The sequence below is a fragment of the Danio rerio genome, chromosome 13 (genome assembly GCF_052040795.2).
Source record: "Danio rerio strain M-AB ecotype USA chromosome 13, GRCz13ab, whole genome shotgun sequence".
Taxonomy (NCBI): Eukaryota; Metazoa; Chordata; class Actinopteri; order Cypriniformes; family Danionidae; genus Danio; species Danio rerio.
This window is the reverse complement of record NC_141033.1, coordinates 33,662,501-33,683,593: the sequence shown is the minus strand read 5'-3', so window position 1 is coordinate 33,683,593 and position 21,093 is coordinate 33,662,501. Positions and strand designations below refer to the sequence as shown.

The 21,093-nt window shown below is 32.3% G+C and overlaps 1 protein-coding gene and 1 long non-coding RNA gene across 11 annotated transcripts in view; one reads left to right on the top strand and one right to left on the bottom strand.

Moving 5' to 3' along the window:
• Positions 1-21,093, bottom strand: part of arhgap22a (Rho GTPase activating protein 22a) — a 47,992-nt gene that overhangs the window by 20,575 nt on the left and 6,324 nt on the right. For 2 of the 3 annotated variants that reach the window (XM_087279517.1, XM_087279516.1), the window contains exons 2-3: positions 14,723-14,922; positions 9,153-9,240 (exon numbers count right to left, since the gene is read on the bottom strand). In XM_087279517.1, coding sequence (XP_087135643.1) covers positions 9,153-9,240; positions 14,723-14,922 — 288 coding nt within the window. Of the gene's footprint in view, positions 1-6,058; positions 6,551-9,152; positions 9,241-14,722; positions 14,923-21,093 lie in introns of those variants that run through there. The other variant, XM_087279518.1, reaches the window with a different exon arrangement.
• The window catches only part of LOC137487413 (uncharacterized), a 37,274-nt gene continuing 16,403 nt past the window's right edge, over positions 223-21,093 (top strand). For 3 of the 8 annotated variants that reach the window (XR_015506096.1, XR_015506099.1, XR_015506101.1), the window contains exons 1-4: positions 223-600; positions 1,011-1,104; positions 14,697-14,930; positions 20,107-20,193. This is a non-coding gene — a long non-coding RNA (uncharacterized LOC137487413). Of the gene's footprint in view, positions 601-1,010; positions 1,105-14,696; positions 14,931-18,029; positions 18,083-20,106; positions 20,194-21,093 lie in introns of all 8 variants that reach the window. The other 5 variants (XR_015506100.1, XR_015506097.1, XR_015506095.1 and 2 more) reach the window with 3 other exon arrangements.

Genomic DNA, 21,093 nt, shown 5'->3' with positions numbered 1-21,093 from the left:
TATATATATATATATATATATATATATATATATATAAACCAAATTAATTGTAAAATTGTAAAAATTTACTTGCTTTTGTGTATAAAGCATATATATATATATATATATATATATATATATATATATATATATATATATATATATATATATATATATATATATATATATATATATGCTTTATATACAAAAGCAAGTACATAATGACAAACATTTCGAATTTGGTGATTATCCATTTTACAATTAATTTGGTTATTTATTTATTTTTATTACTATGAACGTATTCTTTTAACTGCCACTAGGTGGCGGTAACTGTTGAACGAGGAAATCAATCATTCTTACTGCTTGATTCAACCGAATGTGTGGTGTGGTTTAAAGGTATTTCTTTGGCTAAATCGAGCACAAACTGGCAATATTACGTCTATAGTATGGCAGAATATTAACGTCTTATTCACTGAACTGTTGAATACAGTCTGTTATCACATCCTCCCTCAGTTTATTTTGAATATTTGTAATTTGATAACGCTTAACTACAGAAACTCAAACGGGACATTTTGCCCCAGCACCTTGAAATGTAGGCTGAGCTGCATTCGCCATCACCAAGTGAGTTTTTGTCCGACAATGTGTTCATAATAATCTGTGATATGTATGAAATATTAAATGACGTAAATGTTACACAAATCGGTGGGCGGGGAGAGTACGTTAAACATTTTAATTCATTTTTCCTATGACTAATAAATCTAAGCTATACAGTATATGCATAGACAACTGTATATGTATTTAAATACAAATTTATATTTACAAACATAATAATTATATATTATATTTCCCTTGTGAATTACAACCTATTAATTTACATGGCTATCGTTTTATTTACTTTTGTTAAATATTATTAAAAGTTTTAAAAATGTGATTGAATGAGTGAATTGCGAGTGTATATCTTCATTTTCACTTGTGCATTCAGTGTAACCTCAATAACCACTAAAATAGTGATGTGTTTTTATGTGTTGCAGGTATAAAGCCTTAGATTTTGCACGCAATTCTCAAGTCTCCTGAGGCTCCAGCAGACAAATGTTAATTTTGTACTCCTGCAAGGCCAAATTCAAGGTCAGAAATAATCATTCCACATTCACAACACACTCTAATGTTGGGTAATTTTGAATTCTCAGGATTTTAGATGGCCTTGCCATCCCTTATCTGCTTCCCAAAGCTGGGTTTAACTGCTCACATCCACATAGTGTGCATATCCCGAACAATGATTTTACTATGACATTCAGCATATTTCCATGGGAAGGTCATGGATATGGACTGGTTATCAAATGAAGGACTGAAAAGTGACGTGCATGTTTAGCATTCCACTCGTAGAAAGAACCAAACAGTTTCTTGCCTTGCAGCCCACCCTTATATACATGATGCATTGTTCGAGATAAAACATGCACTTTGGAATTTCATCTCTTGAAGAGTTTTTACACTAAAGCAAGCCACATTTTTCTCACTGCACCATTAGCAGTGTCACACAAATCAGGGAATTTTACAAAAGGGAAAGGACATTTTTACAGAAAAGTTCAGATCAAATTAACAAACAAATAAATAATCTTTATTTACTCTAGCCTTTAATGGGTGAAACCCTGAATACTAAAAATGATTGGATATTGATTTTAAGTTTTTATTAGCAATATTGGTTCAAATTTCAGTTTTATTTGTCTGTGGGCTCTACAAATTTACAGTTTTTTTTTACTTGTCAAACAAGTAACAAATATGCCTTTAAAAAACACAGTGTTATGTGTTTACACCTTGTATGAAATCACCCAGTAGGCGCTCAGTCAGCAGGTTTTCGGTGGCTGCAGTGTGTCTTCTTCTCTCATGTATCAGAGAGAGACAGGAGGCAGAGCGAAGCCTGAGGCGCAGTGTGCGGTTTGGCCAGCGTTAGACTGGGAGAGCATCCAGCTCCACGGGCCTGAGGCTTTCTGATGAAGATCTTTATTTTCAATCCAGCACTGTGCAGACAAACTTTCCTTTAGAGGGGAAAGCCTGCATTTTAACTAAATGAGAAATCAGACACCAAAGATGAGAAAAACTAACAAATAATAATAATAATAGTAATACATTCATTACACTCCGGCCAATTTAGCTTAATTAATTCACCTATAAGTGCTTGTCTTTGCAACACAGGGAGAACATGCAAACTCCACAAATGAAATGCCAACTGACCCAGCCAGGGCTCGAACCAGCGACCTTCTTGCTGTGAGGCAATCGTGCTACCCACTGCGCCACCATGACTGCCAATAACAATAATTATTATTATTATTATGTGTTTTATATTTGCTTAACAGATTAGTTTAGGTTTTTCAAATAAATATGCATCGATTGTTAATATAGTTTCAATTATCCATCTATCTATCCACCTGTCTGTCCTTCCATCCATCCATAAAAGATAGGAATAACTAACAAAACTTCAAATTGTCATAAAATATTTATTAATGATCATTTTTTATCTTTATACTTTGCCACCATTTTTCATCTCACAAGTTTTTTCATTTAATTTAGTATGATCATGTACTGGATATTAGTTTATATTTAAAAGCTCACATAAATAAATAAATACATAAAATATATATATATATATATATATATATATACATATATATATATATATATATATATATATATATATATATATATATATATATATATATATATTAGGGGTGTCAAAATTAATTGTTTTTTCAGTGCACCGTGATGCTGACGCGGAAAATTCGATATTGGTTCAGTATTAATCATAATCGGTTAAGTTGGTTTTGTTTTCGATATTCCTGACACATTCAGTTATAGCGGCAATAACTCAAAAACCTCTTACTCTAGAAAAGATCTAAAGTGTGTTTCCTACAAAAAGACAAAGCTAATTATGTTTGACAGCTGTCTTTTTCTTTTCTTTTGCTTTACATTACGACCACAGCTCCCTTGTTTAGCCGGGAGAGCTTGCGCGGAGCAGAGCTCTCAGTAAGGGACCGTCGGAGAAGTGCTTCTTTTTTTTAGTTGTTTTTTTTTTTTGCTCCTCTCAGCGTGAGCTCTCCCGGCTATTGCGAGGGCTTAAGTGTGTGTGTGTGTGTGTGTGTGTGTGTGTGGGTTTATTTTCTCCATATATTGATATTTTATTTTCACAAAAGTTATTTGAAAAAAGGTAATACAGTACTTACTTTTAACATGGAACATCTTTGACCTACTGTATATAACTTTCACACAGACAGACAGAAAGCCTTAGCAAATCTTAGCAAGCATCTAAAAAGACTTTGTTTTACATAGTTATTCAAACTACACAAGATTTATGTTGCTTCAAATTTCAGACTGATTTCAAATTGTTTTAAACAAATGCATGTCAAGCCGTTTCAAGTCTGTCTTGACAAATCTTCTTTTTTCTAGTTGCAGTGTTTTACCTGAACGTCTTTGCGCAAAAACACAATCTCAATTTAAAACATTCAAAATAAAACAGTCATGTTAAAAAGGCCACAAACAAAACCTTGTCTTCATCAAGATCACTTTGTTAGGAAAAATATAACTAACCTCTAATCGCTAGCACAATGTGTCAATTATGTTGCAATAATATTTTTAGAACAATTTGATTATGTTAAAACTCAAAATTTTTGCCACAGATCCATTATTCTCAGAACAACTGCCATTTGGAAGCTCTTATCAATCCTGTAGGTTTGGATGTTTGTCTCTTTGTGGGGCTGTTTTCTCTGGTTCTTATTATTGCTAATGTGGTAAGTCTCTGCTCTCCTGATGGGCCCTCATGAATCCCACTGTCATAAAATCAACTGACCCCCAGTGGTTTCCTTATATTCTGACAGCCATTACTGTAGCTCGTCCTGTGTGGCAAGACCCAGAGAAGCGATACTAAATCAAAAAACTACAGCATGGGAAAAAGGGCTATAATGTATCAACCTGTTAATAATACCATAATGCAAAAGGAAACACATAAATGCACACATAAAGACAAGCGCACCCCCCCCCCCCCACACACACACACACATTTTCTTTTCTTTTTTAATTATTTACCAAATGATGTTTAACAGAGCAATGAATTTTTCACAGTATGTTTGAAAATATTTTTTCTTTTGGAGAAAGTTTTATTTGTTTCATTTTAGCTAGAATAAAAGCAGTTTTTAATAATAAAAAAACATTTTAAGGTCAAAATTAGTAGCCCCTTTAAGCTATTTTTTTTCTTGATAATCTACAGAACAAACCATCAATATACAATAACTTGCCTAATTACCCTAACCCCCCTAGTTAACCTAATTAAACTAGTTAAGCCTTTTAATGTAACTTTAAGCTGTATAGAAGTGTCTTGAAATAGTCAAATATTATTTACTGTCATCATGGCAAAGATAAAATAAATCAGTTATTAGAAATGAGTTATTAAAACTATTATGTTTAAAAATGTGTAAAAACAAATCTCAGCTAAACAGAAATTAGGGATAAAATAAACATGGGGGCTAATAATTCTGAATTCTGACATAAAACTGTATGTATATACATATAGGTGCATATAATATATACAATTGCATTCAGATGCTGTGAGGTCTATTTATTGTATTTTTCGTATTCTGGATTTTAAATGAAATTTTTACAGCAAAAATACAGTAATATTTACACTGTATTTACATCAATATTTCACGATGGTATACTGTTTTTACTGTGTTTTTGTTCAAAGTAGTGCAGCCTTATTTACTATAATGATATTTTTAAAAAGACAGCTTACTAAGCTAAATCTGTACAATGTGGGTTGGCAACAATTACCATATATTTTAGTTTACCATGATTTACAGAAGACATTGACTAAAATGTCATTCGACATAACAACTGCTTATATACTGAATTGTCGGTTTAGAACAAATATTATTTGATGACATACTAAAATAACTCCATGTAAGGATCGCAGTGCCAGAATTCATTGATATTAGGAATCTATACATTACTGCTGTCCTTCAAACCACTAGGTTTTGCCCATCTGTGAGCAAGAAATGATGAATCATTTAAAATATAATAAACTTTGTGCAATTGTATTATACTACTTATACATATTTAAATACACAATATAACAATTTTAGATATTTTTGTTAATACAGGTTAGAAGAATAAGTATGCTGTTTTGTACGTAAAATATGTCATAAACTGAATGACAACATTATTTGTAACATCATGAAACATTATTTTACCCATATACAAGTTATCTGAAACACTAAAATCGACACTTTACTTGCATTTATTATGTGTTGCATATAAAACCACTTTTATGAATTTATTTTGATGCACACACCAAAATAAGACGTCAACATTGACTCATACTGTATATGCTTAAATATATTCTACAACCAACAAAATGACAGATTATTTTATCATACATCATTTTATTTAAAGCAGTTATTTTAAAACTGTTTTGTGAAAACCTCAATATTTCCTTTATTTCTAGTCCTAAAGTAAATCATGTTCTTTAGATTAAACAAACCTGTCTTTACTAGTGCCCATTCAGAAGAAAATCCCAGCTAAGTACCCCATGAAAGTATCCCCTGCTTGAGGATCATTATTATAGAATCATGAGATGTATTATATTTACAGACATAATCGTAACAGACTACCACAAAGAATTCGCTGAATTATCACCATCACAGTCATCCAAAAACAAACTTAAAAGAGAGCGAGGAAAGGGTTAAAGTGTCAGTCTCAGATCAGAGAGCATACGAACACCTTTCAGCATTGCTCAGGCAAAATTACAGGCCCTCACATTCACGCAACACTACCTCACCACCAGCAGCAGCAGCAGCTCCACTCCTCACAGCCTGCTCCAAAAATACACGCTCACAAAGCCACAGCTTCCTGGAGCTTTTTTCATGCATTTGACACTCCAGATGTTACAGACCCTACAAGCCACAGCTGGAGCCAGCATAGATGATTTACAGGTTCGAGAACAAGCTCCTATCATCCATAAATTCCTATTCTGCTATAAACGGCAATGGTTAAATCGATCCAAGTTGCCGAAGTCATGAGGAAAGCTTGTTCTTACCCTTCGCATGAACGGATTGGTGTTCCTGCAGCTTGCGGCAACCGAGTCCCATGCTGGCACGCGGGCGCCAAAGAGGGCAGTGCTACAGATGTGTCATCCTAGTTACTGTACATATTTGGCCCTCCTGAAAGGTGAACACGCAATATAGGTGTGTGCCGCCCGGGAGAATGCGATTGAGAAAGCATAAAAAATATGCATGGAAAATAAGCGGCGCAAAAAATCAGAACCCCACAGTACCATCACCGCCACAAACCCGAAAAACAAGTCCTCCGTCTGCTTCATTCATTCATTCAAAAAAAGAGAACTTGTTGTGTTCTCTCTCTTTTTTTCCCAACCTTTTTCTTCCCCGCCCCCCTGGTCTGTCAGACTCGCCCTTGCTCACCCTCATAGGCAGAGCCACCACAAGTGCTCATCTTTGCCAAACACTGCAAACATTGCCCCCCCCAAACACAAACAGACCTTGCTAATCAATCTGTGTGTATGTGTGTGCGCGATAATGTGACTTCACATGGGGGGGATGAACATTTCTGCACGCACAAATCTCTGCATGTTGCCTGGATCTTTTCCCCCTATTAAATCTAACGGCTTATTAATTAAAACTTCCCCCCCTTTGAAGACATTTCGGGAGACCACAAGGGGCTTTATGTGCTACACAGATGCTTTTATTGCACGTTGCCAGAAGGCTTTAGATCAGAGCTTTTAATGTACCAAAAGTGCAGTCTTCACAGACAGAGCGTGATGCTTCTGTAAAGACATGCTCGGATCAGACCTCTGTTCTGCAGTCTGCAGTCACGCTTTTGGGTTGAGAGCAGGCGTAAATAGAGCCATTGTTTGAGTGACTGGTATAAAAAGAGCAGGACTTGTGAAAAGCGGGTTTAGGTTGCTGTACATAACAAAACACCATTACATGGAGAAGCTCACAGCGTCCTCCTTGAAAATGGATTATAGGGGTGACAATAATAGTGAAGTGGAAAAGAAGTTTGTGTTGAATCCCGACAACTAATGCGCACTTCATTCTCAGGAGAAGTTGCTAAGACTTGCCTTTGTTTGGCCTTTTTTAAAAAGCTATTCTTTCTCTGACTGCTAAGAAGTGTGCAAAGACTCTCAGAGACAAGGGATTTGGCCCTTTATTTGCGTATTAACTTCAACAATAATCTGGGATGCAAGACCACCAAGACTCATCACAGTTTTTTGTGTCCACCCTTCATGGCAAGATATCAATTAATATTCACTTTAGTTTTTACACTAATAGGGAAAAAATGTCATTTTCGAGCTTGATTTTTTCTTTTATGTATGTGTTTTCCATGATATTGGAATAACAGGACATTGCAATGCTTTGTTTTTTATCAATATATATCAGGATATGAATACAATTTCACCAGATGACTTAAATAGCTCTGTTTGGTAAGAATTCTGGTATAGAAATTAAAATAACAAATGTAAAATAGCATTAAAATAGCATAAAATAGCAATAGTTTTCATGAATAAATGAGCGTAATAAGAGAGTTTAAAGCTTTCAGGCAAGAAATTGCAACGTTTGTAGCTTTATATATATATATCTTAATTTACAATGTAAGAAGCAAAATGATATAATTTATAAAAAGAAATGCAATAAAATTAATAAATCAGCTGTCTTCATCAAGCAAATGTTTAGATATTTCTGTAAGATATACATTTTTTAAACAATTAATGCCATGACTTATTGAATATATGCACGTTCTGCTTTGATCGAAATCTTTTTAAGTCTATTATTGGAGGTGAAGTGAATTGACATGAGATAGATAGAAGACCTGCTGAAACCCCGTTAACGTCGTTTAAAATCACAATCCTATGCATCATATAAATTTCACTTGTTGTCACTGAATTTGAGTTCCATTATTAATTTATAATCCCCCCATAATCCTTATAAAGTAAAAAACATTAATGATTTATTCTTTTTATTCTTTTTTTTATTAATTCCATCATGTTTTCTTCATACTTGGATTTCACTTCAGCATGAAATCGTGAAATTAATTATGATGTGAGTCACTGGAAAGAATATAGACACCTTGGACTTGAATGCTATGTGAAGCCATGTGTTGGCGTATTGAACTTTTATGTTCAGGTTTGATTGCTGTAGCAACAGCTTGTGATATTTACTTGTTGTAAATGGAAGAATTTTCTCATCAGTCATTTTACGACAAAGACAAGAGAGAAAGTCTAAGTGTTGCTAGGCATTTTAATGAAATATCCCAGTGAAGTGGCAAAGACAACATTTCACTAAAAGATCACCAAGGCCAACAGTAGTCTTGACCAAAATGGATGCATGAGGTTCATAATGCAAATGGATTTTTAATATAATGTTTGTTCTGTAGATGGAAATAAAAATATTAAAAGTTGTAATATTAAATATTATTAGTAATATTTACAAATTTCCATAAAATAATACTTTAAGTCCTTATGATATTTTTAAATCAATTTATAATATAGTAGAAAGTATAAAAATGCATTGAATTGTCAGAATAACAACATTTGAATTGACGATTCCATTTTTGTCCAATTTAAGCAATTGGATTTTGCATAATTGGCTAATCATTCCATAATGTCATACATGTATGACCTTGAAATAATGTTAAAATATTTAATATTAATTAAACGATGTATTTTTTTTGTTTTTCTTTAAATATTTAATAGTTTTTTTATTATTATTATTAGTCTTATTTTATCCTATATTATTGTATTTTACAATGAAAATGTTTCAATATGATCCTAGACTTTTGGACCTCACAGTGGTCAGCATTTTGCACATGAATAGATTTAAGTCTTCCCAAACGTCCTTCGTGTCTCCTCAGAGGACGCCTCATGCCCTCTAGTGATTAACTCCTGTAATGAGGAAGCTGTATTTCATCAGTAACCATATGCAAAGCTCCTCTTCACAGCCTGCAAGCACAGAGCCTTGTTTGTTTCCTTGCTTTGCCTATATATACCCCCTTGAGTGACAAACAGTATGAAATACAACATTCACATATGATATCCCGATGCCACAAAAGCTTTAAAAGACTTATTAAATCAGACCACAGAAGATTTAGGTAGATTTAATTACTGTATCTCCTACCTGGAACTATTTCAAAAAGATGCCGCCCGGGTTCATCAGGATTGGCTGTCAGCTCGTTGACTTGACTACCCTGCAACGGGATACATCCCTGGAGGAGGAAAAAAAGAAAGACTTTAAACTGTGAAAAGAGCTCCGAAGGGCACATTTTGTCTCCTACTGTGCCTTTCACTTATGCAACTTTTGATAAATATGAGCAAAGAAGGTTGAGAAAAATCGCTTTGTTGTTTAACCTTTTGATATTTTGCTCACAATGTTAACAAAACAAAATGATCTCATTGAGAATAAACAATTGCAAACACCGTTTTATCAAATAACAAATATATTTGTTAAATATACAGGGCACAATTGTTGGCACTCCAACTTTTAGTACACCTGGCAACATCTTATAAATACAAGCCAAGCTCACACAGTAATTCAACACAATAGATATGACCAAAGAACATCTTCAAAAAGATTGCTGAGCTTCACAATATAGGAGGTAGCTATAAGAACACAGCAGAAATACAAAAAAAAAAGCCTACTTCCACTCTCAGGGCAATAGAAGAAATTCCAGTCAATTGTACAGTAAGTATTATGAATGTTAAAGCAAAAAATCTCCCAACATAACCATCAGGACAATTAAAGAAATTTTATTGTAAATGTTTCAGTCAAGTGTAAGTGTAAGTTAAAAAATACCAAACAAAATGCCTATGTTTATCAGGGCAATAAAAGAAGTTCCAGTCAGTTTTTGTACAGTAAGTGTTATGAATGTTATGGCCAAATAATTTGTAAAATTCACCATCAGAACAATAAAGAAATTCCATTGTTTGTGTTTTAGTCAATTGTAAGTGCTAAGAAATACCAAACATTGCCCATTATTTCTACCATCAGGGCAATAAGAAAAATTCCAGGCAATTGTACAGTAAGTGTTATGAATGTTATGGCCAAAAGATCTCCAAATATCATCATCAGAAAAATTTAAGAAATTCCAGTGAATTGTAAGTTTTATGAATGTTACAGCCAAAATTGTTATGGGCAAAAATTCTCCATAAATCACAGCTGGAGAAATGCAGAAGTAAGTTGGATTTTGAGGTCAGAAAATCTCCAAAACTACAGTCCAGTGTCATTACATCACCACAAACAAAAAAATCCTTACTCTCAACATAAAACAAAAGTTCTAAAGGAGCGTGAATATAGCATAGCCTCCACTAATTTAGTTTTTTGTTAATATTTTGTGCAAAAGCTCAGGTAAGGGATAATCTAAAGTTGAAGTCAGAATTATTAGCCCTCCTATTAAATTTTAATTCTTTTATTTTTGTCCACAATTTCTGTTTAAGAGACTTTTTCCACACATTTCTAAACAAAATAGTTTTACTAAAATAATTTCTAACAACCCATTTAATTTCTAACAACCAATTTATTTTCCTTTTTCTTTTCTTTATTATTAATTTCTTTGCCATGATGACATTACGAAATATTTTACTAGATATTTTTCAAGATGCTACAAGGTTTCTGTGGGGTCTTAAAAAGTCTTAAAATGTCTTAAATCTCAAAATCCAAATTTTAGGCCTTAAAAAGTCTTAAATGTACTGAAATACTGTGTTGTAGGTCTTAATCTTTTTTAAACAGGTCTTAATTTTCCAGTGTTCATGTATTGCTACCCAATCTGGCCAAAACCCATACAATCACCAACAAACCAGCTCAATAAAACTTTAAACTTTTTATTTAAAAAGGTCATTTTAAACTCTATTTATCATAATGGTTTAATTATTTTCCCTACAATAACATTTGCTTAAAAGTTTTCCTTATATTTACTGCTGAGGACACCAACCTGGACAGATTGTTGTCCATAGATTTATTTTATTACAGTTTTTAAAACTTTTAAAACATTTGTTAATTTTTTATTTTAAAGAAGTTTATGTGGGAAAAAAAGTGTATGGATATAAGTAGAGCTTGCTTGTTTTACATAATATTTAAAATACTTAGCTAAGAAATAAAATCTAAAATAATTTAGTTGTTTATTATTAATGTATTATTAGTATTAAAGGATAATAGGTCAATTAAAAATCTTTTCCATCTGGGTCATTTGAAAAATTTCATAGCCTTTAGCGCTTTATGAGTCTAAAATTTTATTCATAAGGGTTTTAAAAATGTCTTAAGTCTTAAATTTAATGAAACCTGCAGAAACTCTATTCAGCTTAAAGTGCAATTCAAAGGCTTAACTAAATTAATTAGGTTCATTAGGCAAGTCATTGTATAATAGTGGTTAAGAGGGCTAATAATGACCTTAAAATTGTTTTAAAAAATGCTTTTAATCCAGCTTAAAAAGAACAAATAAGAAAAAAATATTATCAGAAAAACTGTGACATTTTTCTTGCTCCATTAAATATCACTTGAGAATTATTTAAAAAAACAATATATTTCACAGGAGCGCTAATAATTTTCCCTCAACTGTACATGTAGGTGGTTGTTCTCGTAGAATAACATGCGACAGGCTTATAAGCAGCTGTTGTCCTAGACCAAAGTTTATTATCGTACGAAAACAACCAGCTAGATATACATCATACCACTTTGTTAAACCGCTCCTTGCCACAAAACTAAACAATTAGACACAAAAATTGATTTGAGCATAATAATTTATTACCTTTTCAATTACACATAAAACTGACAGGAAAAAAAAGGCAGAATTATTCCTACACCAATTTACTTATTTTTCAGTGACAAGATGACGCCAAACAAGTCAAAAACTGTGGCGGGAAAGATAACAGTATAAATGTGATATGAATTTATCCACTTATGGTCAAGATGTTTTAAAGTAATCGGATGAGTTTTATTCGTTTTTAGAAGTTGTTATCTTAGAATAACTTTATCTTTGGAATGTCATTATTGTACAATTAGAAGTATTCAGGAAAGCAGTGTAATAAAAAAAAAGAAAGTAAAACAATAAAGACATTTCCATTGCTTATTATACTCATATTTACCAAGGGTGCCCATATTAGTGAAGGCCATGCTATATTCTTGCTGCTTTAGAACCTCCTAACCTTTTACACCACGAAATCATTAGCTGAATAAACAATTTCTCTTCGGGGATAAATAGAGATTAGTGTTTCATTAGGCTATTTAATTTGATAATTGATTCGCAGTGCTAATAATGGCCCGCAAGGCTCACCTTCAGGACAGATAAGGCGGTGTGGGATTATAGTCTCTGTTGTTTGCCTGGCCCAATTTTACGCTGTAATCAGCAATGCTGAGTCATGCATAATTAGACCCAACCACAGTCATATCATAAATTATGCACCAGCCTCCTTTAGCTCATCCTCCATCCTTCGCTGGCCCAGCATCAACACAGCAGCGCTCAACTAAAATCCCGGTTTAAATGACATTTCAGAGGATATGCATTGAGAAGGGGAAACGCTTATAGGGTTACCCACTCAAATGCAAGCTGGGCACATTTCTGCGGTGGAGATTGAATTTAGCTAGGGATGGAGATGGGTGGGGGTGGAGAATTACAGGCAGTTTACGGGCTCCACAATTGAAGGATAGATGAGCCAGAGCGGGTGCTATTCGATGAGGAAAGACATGCTGCATTAGGGGCCACAGGTCAGCCGCTCGGGATCCGCTAAATGCTTTGACTTACACTACAGCCAAGCAGGAGGGCAATGTGTTTCCAGATTAGTTTGTCAGGCTAACAGCATGCTGATGTCATCCTCGTGTAATGGAGACGGCGGAGGATATACTGTACTGTAGCTGAGCTGGCAGGGGAGGATAAAGCACTAACATACTACAGTTGAAGTCAGAATTATTAATCCTCCTGTTAAATTTGAATTATTTTATATTTTTCCCCAAGTTCTGTTTAATGGAGAGAAGTAACATTTCGTAACATATTAGTTTTAATAACTAATTTTTAATAACTGATTTCTTTTATCTTTGCCATGATGACAGTACAGAATATTTTACTAGATATATTTTTTTAAGATAGTAGTATTCATCTTAAAGTTACACGGTTTAACTAAGTTAATTAAGTTGACTAGGCAAGTATGAAACTAATAAAACTTTCTCCAGTAGAAAAATATAATTGGAAATACTGTGTCCTTGCTCCATTAAATATAACTTGCAGAATTAAATAAAATGCAGCAACATGCATAAGACTCAAAAGTAAATCAAAAATAAATTAACCAATTTATTAAATATTTGAGCATAAAAGAAAATTATACATAAACAGAAAAATTGAAAATAGTTTGAGGAAAGAGGAAGATGAGAGGAAGAGGAAGATGAGAGTATATTATTTATTTTACACAATGGGGTATTTGGGCAATTTGTTCAAATGTATTTAGCAGTTTTTATCCTTTTAAATTTTTATCCTTTTAAGTAATATTTTGTGCAATTTTTGCAATGTCTGGAGTATTTTTAAAAATATGTTTTTAAAATTGATGTACAGTAATTCAAATAAGTTTCATGCAGTGGTAGGGAACCTATGGCTAGCGAGCCATATGTGGCTCTTTGACAAAAAATACGTAGCTTTCCAGCTGTCTCCTTCAATAATATTTCACTAGAAATCAGTTTCCTATTGAAAATACAATTTCAGTTCCTTTCTTTATTGTCATTTTTTAAAACAAAATGAATAAAAAGTTTCCATTGAAAGGATGTTTCAGCCAATGGATAAACTTGGATTGCAACACCATTAAAGGGCAAACAACTTATGTTTCTATGGTAACCTCGTGCACATAAATTTGATCAACATTTGAAACAGCATGGCTAAAAAACCTTTCTTCATTCATGGATTGCTCAACATGTGATGCTTCATTTTTGTGTGTGTGTATATATATATATATATATATATATATATATATATATATATATATATATATATATATATATTAATAATTATGTAAGCACTCCATTTAACTACATTTGAATGCAATCAAATTCATAAATTTTAGGAGTGACTTTTATGAGCACTGTATAATAATCATAACGACCTGAGAAAATACTGTGTTGTCCTCCCACATGATTCAGGTTGAGCCTATTAATTTGTAGATGGTGTGTGTGTTTTGTGGGTTAAACTTGAAAAGAGTAAAGTCATTAGATATCTCAAAATCAATGCTTAATTCAGTAAGAGGAATAACATATTGATTTTTTTAGAGTTACAGTTATTGATCGGATATTAAATAAAAGGTCATGGTCTTATTTTATTTTATTTTTTCAACAATAACCGTCACCTTGTTTAGACACAATGGGATCAGTTTGTTTTTCTTTTTTTTCTTTTTTTTTTGATTAATGCTTTAAAAAAAGACAACCTTATATTTCAGGAAAAATGCAATTCAATTCAATTCAGCTTTATTTGTATAGCGCTTTTACAATGTAGATTGTGTCAAAGCAGCTTCACATAAATGGTCATAGTAACTGGAACAGTGTGGTTCAGGTTTTAGTGTTTAAGTTCAGTTCTTCAGTTCAGTTCAGTTTAGCTCAGTTCAGTGTGATTTAATCATTACTGAGAGTTCAAACACTGAAGAGCAAAAATATATTAGTAATAAATCATCTGCCTGTCTTTATTTTTATTTCCAGGTTGCTCTGTCCTCTTTCCGCTGTACCTGTGGTTTGGTTTCCTCCTCATCCTTGTAGAAGTAGAGGTGGTCAGTTCGGAGCACAAACCAGCGCAGTTGCCAGTTCTTCATGATGCTGCGCTGTTTCTTCAGCCAGCCGGCCTTCACTACCTGCTCTTGAAGGCTGGGGGACGATGGCCTGCTGGACCCACGGGACAGTTCCCCCATGACCATGCTCTTAGACCTCGCTGAAACAGTAAACACACACAAACATGTTAAGACTTCGTCACACAGTTACAGTATGTTCACATACAGTTCATCCAAACTAAGTGTATCAGCCTCTGTGAGTTTGGACATGCATAGTGCCGTCCATTAATATTCATCAGTCGTTCATTTTCCTTTGGCTTTGACCCTTATTTATCAGAGGTCGCCACAGTGGAATGAACCACCAACTTATCCAACATATGTTTTACGCAACGGATGCCCTTCCAGCCACAACCCAGTCCGGGGAAACAACCATTCATGCTCACATTTAAACACTATGGCCAATTTAGTTAATCCAATTTACCAATTTATCGTAACACCTGGAGGAAACTGACGCCAACATGGAGAACATGCAAACTCCACACAGAAATGCCATCTGGTCCAGGTGGGACTCGAACCAGCAACATTCTTGCTGTGAGGTGACAGTGCTAACCAATGAAACACCGTGCCACCCTCCACTAATATTAGCATCTTTGGTAAATATGCGCAAACAAAACTTTGAAAATGTCTTTATTTTATGTTTATCATTAGCATAAACAGCATTGTTTTATCAAAAACAAATATCTTAGTTAAATATATGTAAGTGCTGCTCGACAGTCAAAAATAAAATCGTAATCATGATGTTTTGGTCAATAATTGTAATCAAGATTATTTAAAACTATTATGAGTGGCCATATGACCATCACTTTTTAATTGATTTATTTAAAGATGACTAAAATAAATGACAATCATGTGTGGCAGCAGGGATTAAGTGTGCTGTCACTTTTAGAGCAACACAATTCCAATTTATTGTTACACATGCATTTTCATGCACGTTTATTTATGCATGTTCATTCATTATTGAGTTTTTTTCACGGTTTAACAATAATTCAAACCCCAATAACCAAAACTTTCCCCAGACAGGCTTAGGAAAAAAATCTAAATTAAATAATAATCCTTATTAAAAAAAAACAATAAATAAAATAATAATAATAAAATAGATTAATTAATAAAAAAATATTTCTCAGAGATGGGTTGCAGCTGTAAGGCCATCCGCTGCGTAAAACGTGCCGGATAAGTTGGTGGTTCTTTCCGCTGTGGCAACCCCCGATTAATAAAGGGACTAAGTCAAAAAGAAAATGAATGAATAATTCAAAAAAAAAAAAAAAGAATTCTAATCAAGCACCAATTCACATTTCACAACTTCAGACTTCCAAAGCTTCTTCAATATCAGTTCGAAAACACCTCCCAGATATCACACATTTTTTTTTTATATTAAACATGTTAGGTTTCTCAATCAAAGTCCAATGGAGGGGGGATTAACATTTTTCTAACATAAAGCAATATAATGCCTTGCTTGTATTAAACATAAATCAATCAACTTTATATTTTTATTAGGAAAAACACAACTGTCTTCATACATTTTCAATATACATGATCCAGGACATAAAGAAATTGGAATGGAAAATAAATTGTGAAATATATTGAGTCATCACCACCCAAAACTTTTCCTCCTCATACTCCCACACACAATGAAAAAATGCACTTTGTATTCTTTTGCATTTAAAACAAAGATCAGGAATATTAGGGTTGTATTTATTTAATCTTTCAGGAGTAATATATGTTCTCATTACCCAATTTTATTGTAGCAATCTCAATTGGGAGTTTAATGTTTTTGTGTGTGCGTTCAAACAAATTATATTCAAGTCCTCTACTGGAATAGCCATTTTTGTATCTTGAATCCATGCTCTTTTATTTTCAGGGTTTTCTATTTATTACTCATTTAATACAAATGAGAGTTTATGTGAATAACCAGTTAGTGCCACATTATGACACGTTTCCTTAAGTGAAAGTATTAGTGTTACTGGGTCCTATCATACACCCGGCGCAATGTGGCGCAAGGCGCGACGCAATTGTTGTTTGCTAGTTTCTGCTCGACGCAAGAGTCGTCTTGACGTTTGGCGCTACGCTGTTTAAATAGTAAATGCATTTGCGCTCATATGTGCGCCCATAGGCATTCTGGTCTAAGAAGGGAGGCGTGTTAAGGTGTATTGCTGGCACGTTGCTATTTTGAGAAACTATAATAGATTTTTCAAAAAACCAGAACAAAGCCAGTCTATTGTCCAGCGCAGAGCGCGTTAGTTGTGCGCCTCGTTTACACAGTGCTTAATACACACAAGATGTAGAGCAATACGCAAATATCATTACATTTAAAAAAATATATACATATTAAGGGTACATATATAAATAGGATATAATAAGAATATATATAGGATATAAATATAAAGGATACAATTTTACTAAACATATTATCTAGCCTACATAAATTAAAAAAAACACAGCCTTCATGCCTTTTTCATCTCTGTTTTTTTTTCAGTATTTATAACAATTTCCTTTTGTATAAATGTATTATTATTAGTAGTATTATTTATAATATCCATATTTATATTTGTTTTATTAAAAACAAGCTTAGATTTGTCCATCTGTCTGGTTTTAGACCATATGGGGCACAGCATGTGTATTTGGATATAACTCTGTTTTTTGACCACACTTCGTTATTATTGTTCATTTATTCGTTTGCTGAAAATTATAACTGAATTTAGAAATAGTTTTGAAACAAACATATATATATATATATATATATATATATATATATATATATATATATATATATATATATATATATATATATATATATATTTATTTATTTATTTATTTATTTATTTATTTATTTATTTATAAAATACTCCCGTTTGGTATTTTAAATTTTTAATACACCCAGGTGACTAGGAATGTTCATGTGAGGTTATTCATAAAAAAATATGTTGGCCAAACTCTCTCAGTCATCTGTCAGAGTAAATAATACCATTGAACAGAGCTGTGTTTTGCACACAAAATGTTGGGCTTAAGAAAATGAGTGGCTATATGAAAACAGCTGTTTTTTTTTTGTTTTTTTTTACCATTAGGGCAATAATGAAGAAATTACAGTCAATTGTAAGTGATTTGCTCACCACAGCTGAAAACAAGATGTATCATGCATGCCTCATGACAGTTATGTAAAGGGCATTTTTTGGGTTTATTCTTGAATTGAAATTCCCCTTGTGTTGACCAGAGACAACCACAAACCACAGCAAAGCAGAGGAATCGGGCAGCTGTTTTTGAGAGGTGTGTTCAGTGTCATAAGCAGCAGCTGCATTATAGTGGTGGGCCGGGAGGGAAAAATCAATCGTGTCTTTCCGGTGTGCTGAGAGCAGCAGGAGAGAGTCACTCCCCAGCTTCATTTGTACAGGCGTGCTTAAGATCAATCTGGATCTCCCTCTTTATGTTTCGTTTCACTGCTCTTATTTGCGAAGTCATGATTGATTTTTTTTTCTCTCTCTCTGCTTTATTAGAGTGGTTTACAATTGCTGGGTCATTTTGCTCCACTATCCGGCAACAAAATGACAAAGAAAAAAGGTCTTCCCTTTAAAAATATGCAAATGTATATACGTATACATACCGTTGAAGTCAGAATTATTAGCCCCCCTTTGATTTGTTTTTTTTATTTTTTTAAACATTCTTTAAATGATGTTTAACAGATTCAGGAAATTTTCACAGTATGTCTAATAATATTTTTTCTTCTGGAGAAAGTTTTATTTGCTTTATTTTGGCTAGAATAAAATCAGTTTTTAATAAAAAGAAAAAACATTTTAAGGACAATATTATTAGCCCCTTTCAGCAAATGTTTTTTCGATAGTCGACAGAACAAACCATCGTTATACAATAACTTGCCTAATTACCCTAACCTGCCTAGTTAACCTAATTAACCGAGTTAAGCCTTTAAATGTCACTTTAAGCTGTATACAGTAGAAGTGTCTTAAAAATATCTAGTCAAATATTATTTACTGTATTTAAATATTATTTAATGGCAAAGATAAAATAAATCGGTTATTAGAAATGTTTTATTAAAACTATTATGTTTAGAAATGTGTTGAAAAAAATCTTCTCTCTGTTAATATATATATATATATATATATATATATATATATATATATATATATATATATATATATATATATATATATATATATATATATAATAAAAAAGGATTAAAACCATTTTCATGTAAAATAGTAACATTTTGCTTTATGGTAATATAAGCTTTGGTCTTGACAAACAAATTTTTTTTTGTTGATATTGTTGATTTATTTAATTCTAAAATATTCATTCATTCATTCATTTTCTTGTCGGCTTAGTCCCTTTATTAATCCGGGGTCGACACAGCGGAATGAACCGCCAACTTATCCAGCCACTGCCTCGCCTAATCTAAAATATATAATATAATAAATAAAATTCATAACTGTTTATTTTATTATCAATTTAATATAATTTATTTTCATACAGAATAAATAAATAATTCTAGATAAAATTAATAATAATTTTTAAAAATATGATTAAAAGAATTTATTGAGTTTTTTTATTGACTGAATAAAATATTAAATAATATATTATTATTATAAATACAGTTAATAAATATTATAATTTTTAATACATTAATTATAATTTCATTTATAATTTATTTATAGTTTATTTTAATTTTGTTTTGTTTTATTTGATTTCAGTATAAGAACGATATCTAAAAAAGCTTTAAACATAGTTGAAAAAAGTATTTAATATACATTTGTTCAATAATTTATTTTTATTTTTATTGGAAATACATATATCATAATCAAAATAACTATAAAATATATAAAATATATACAAATATTAAAATATATATTATTAATAAAAAACTATTATAATTTATTTTTCTGCAAGTCATTTTAACATTAGCCACTTTCTCAGTGGTAACATCCTCCAGGAAGTGACGTCATTTTTGTGGACAAGCATTAACACAAACAAAGTTAAGAATTAGGTTTATAGTTGAATTCTGATTTCGTATCTGTTTCTTTTTTATTATTTGTTTTTTCTTACTTTAAAATATTCTATCTACATTTTTTTAAATTCCAAAAAATATACAAAAAGTATTACAAAATACAAAAATATTATATGTATTTATAAAAAGATAACAACCTCATTTATGTAAACTCCCAGTCCCTTGCTGAACACTGCTGCTTACATCCCATTATATTTAAATTATTTTTCTCATGATATTACTGTAATACAATATTTTAATTATAATAATTTAATTCTTTTTCTTTCTTCTGAAGCAGTAAAGGCAGTGTATAGCAGAAATGACCGGAGCACTGTGCATCTAAATGAAGGGCTACAAATACTGGCACTCTGATTCAATCACTGTAAGTAATGTAGGCCTCATCAGTGTTAATGTACACCTCACAGAGAGGAAGAGGGTGGGAGAAAAGCCCCTAAAATCATCCAGCCCCTTAAACAACATCATCCCCTAGGGACACACAGAATGACGTTTCTCCTTATTACCCATAAACCAAGTGGCCAACTCTCAATAATAAGCAGGTTGTGGAATAAACAGAGGATTCAGAATAGAAAATGTTCCTCCATTCATCTGATTTTCTGCTCGTACGTCATGTTCAAAACCTAAAAATACAGGAAGTCTAAGGGGTTCATGCATATTTCATTCACACTCATTTTTTGGAATGATAAATTAGCCTTTTTTATGTGTCTGTTCCTTAAATATCCATCCAAGAGATAAAGACTTGCGGAGAATTATTAAGAATTAATATCAACAATTAATCTCTGCTTGAAGTGATCAGGCTGCTTTAAATAGCCGGGTAAAAAAAGAGTTTCATACAAGACATGTTTTATGAGGACACCTTGAGTGTGGCTTGAGGAACAGAATAATAATGAATGCTGTGCAGATCTTAGTTGGTTTGGATTAGTCTTTAGTTCTGTCTATATTAAACAGTGATTAACAAATCAATTCTACAATTACAAAATTAACATTTTAAGGATGATATTGCTGCACCAAAATACTGATTACAGTTAATACAGAATAATTATAATTACTTACTTGTATATATTAAATCTATTATTATATATTTTAGTAAGTAAAGAGCAGAATAGGTGTTCTAGGTAATTTGTACATTAATATATGTATGACAATGTAATGACATTGACATTGTTTCTTAAAAATCTGGGTTATTCCATCACATATAAATACACAGATAAAATCTTCAACAGACTGAATTGACAAAGAATTATTTGTGTTATTAAATTTTAAC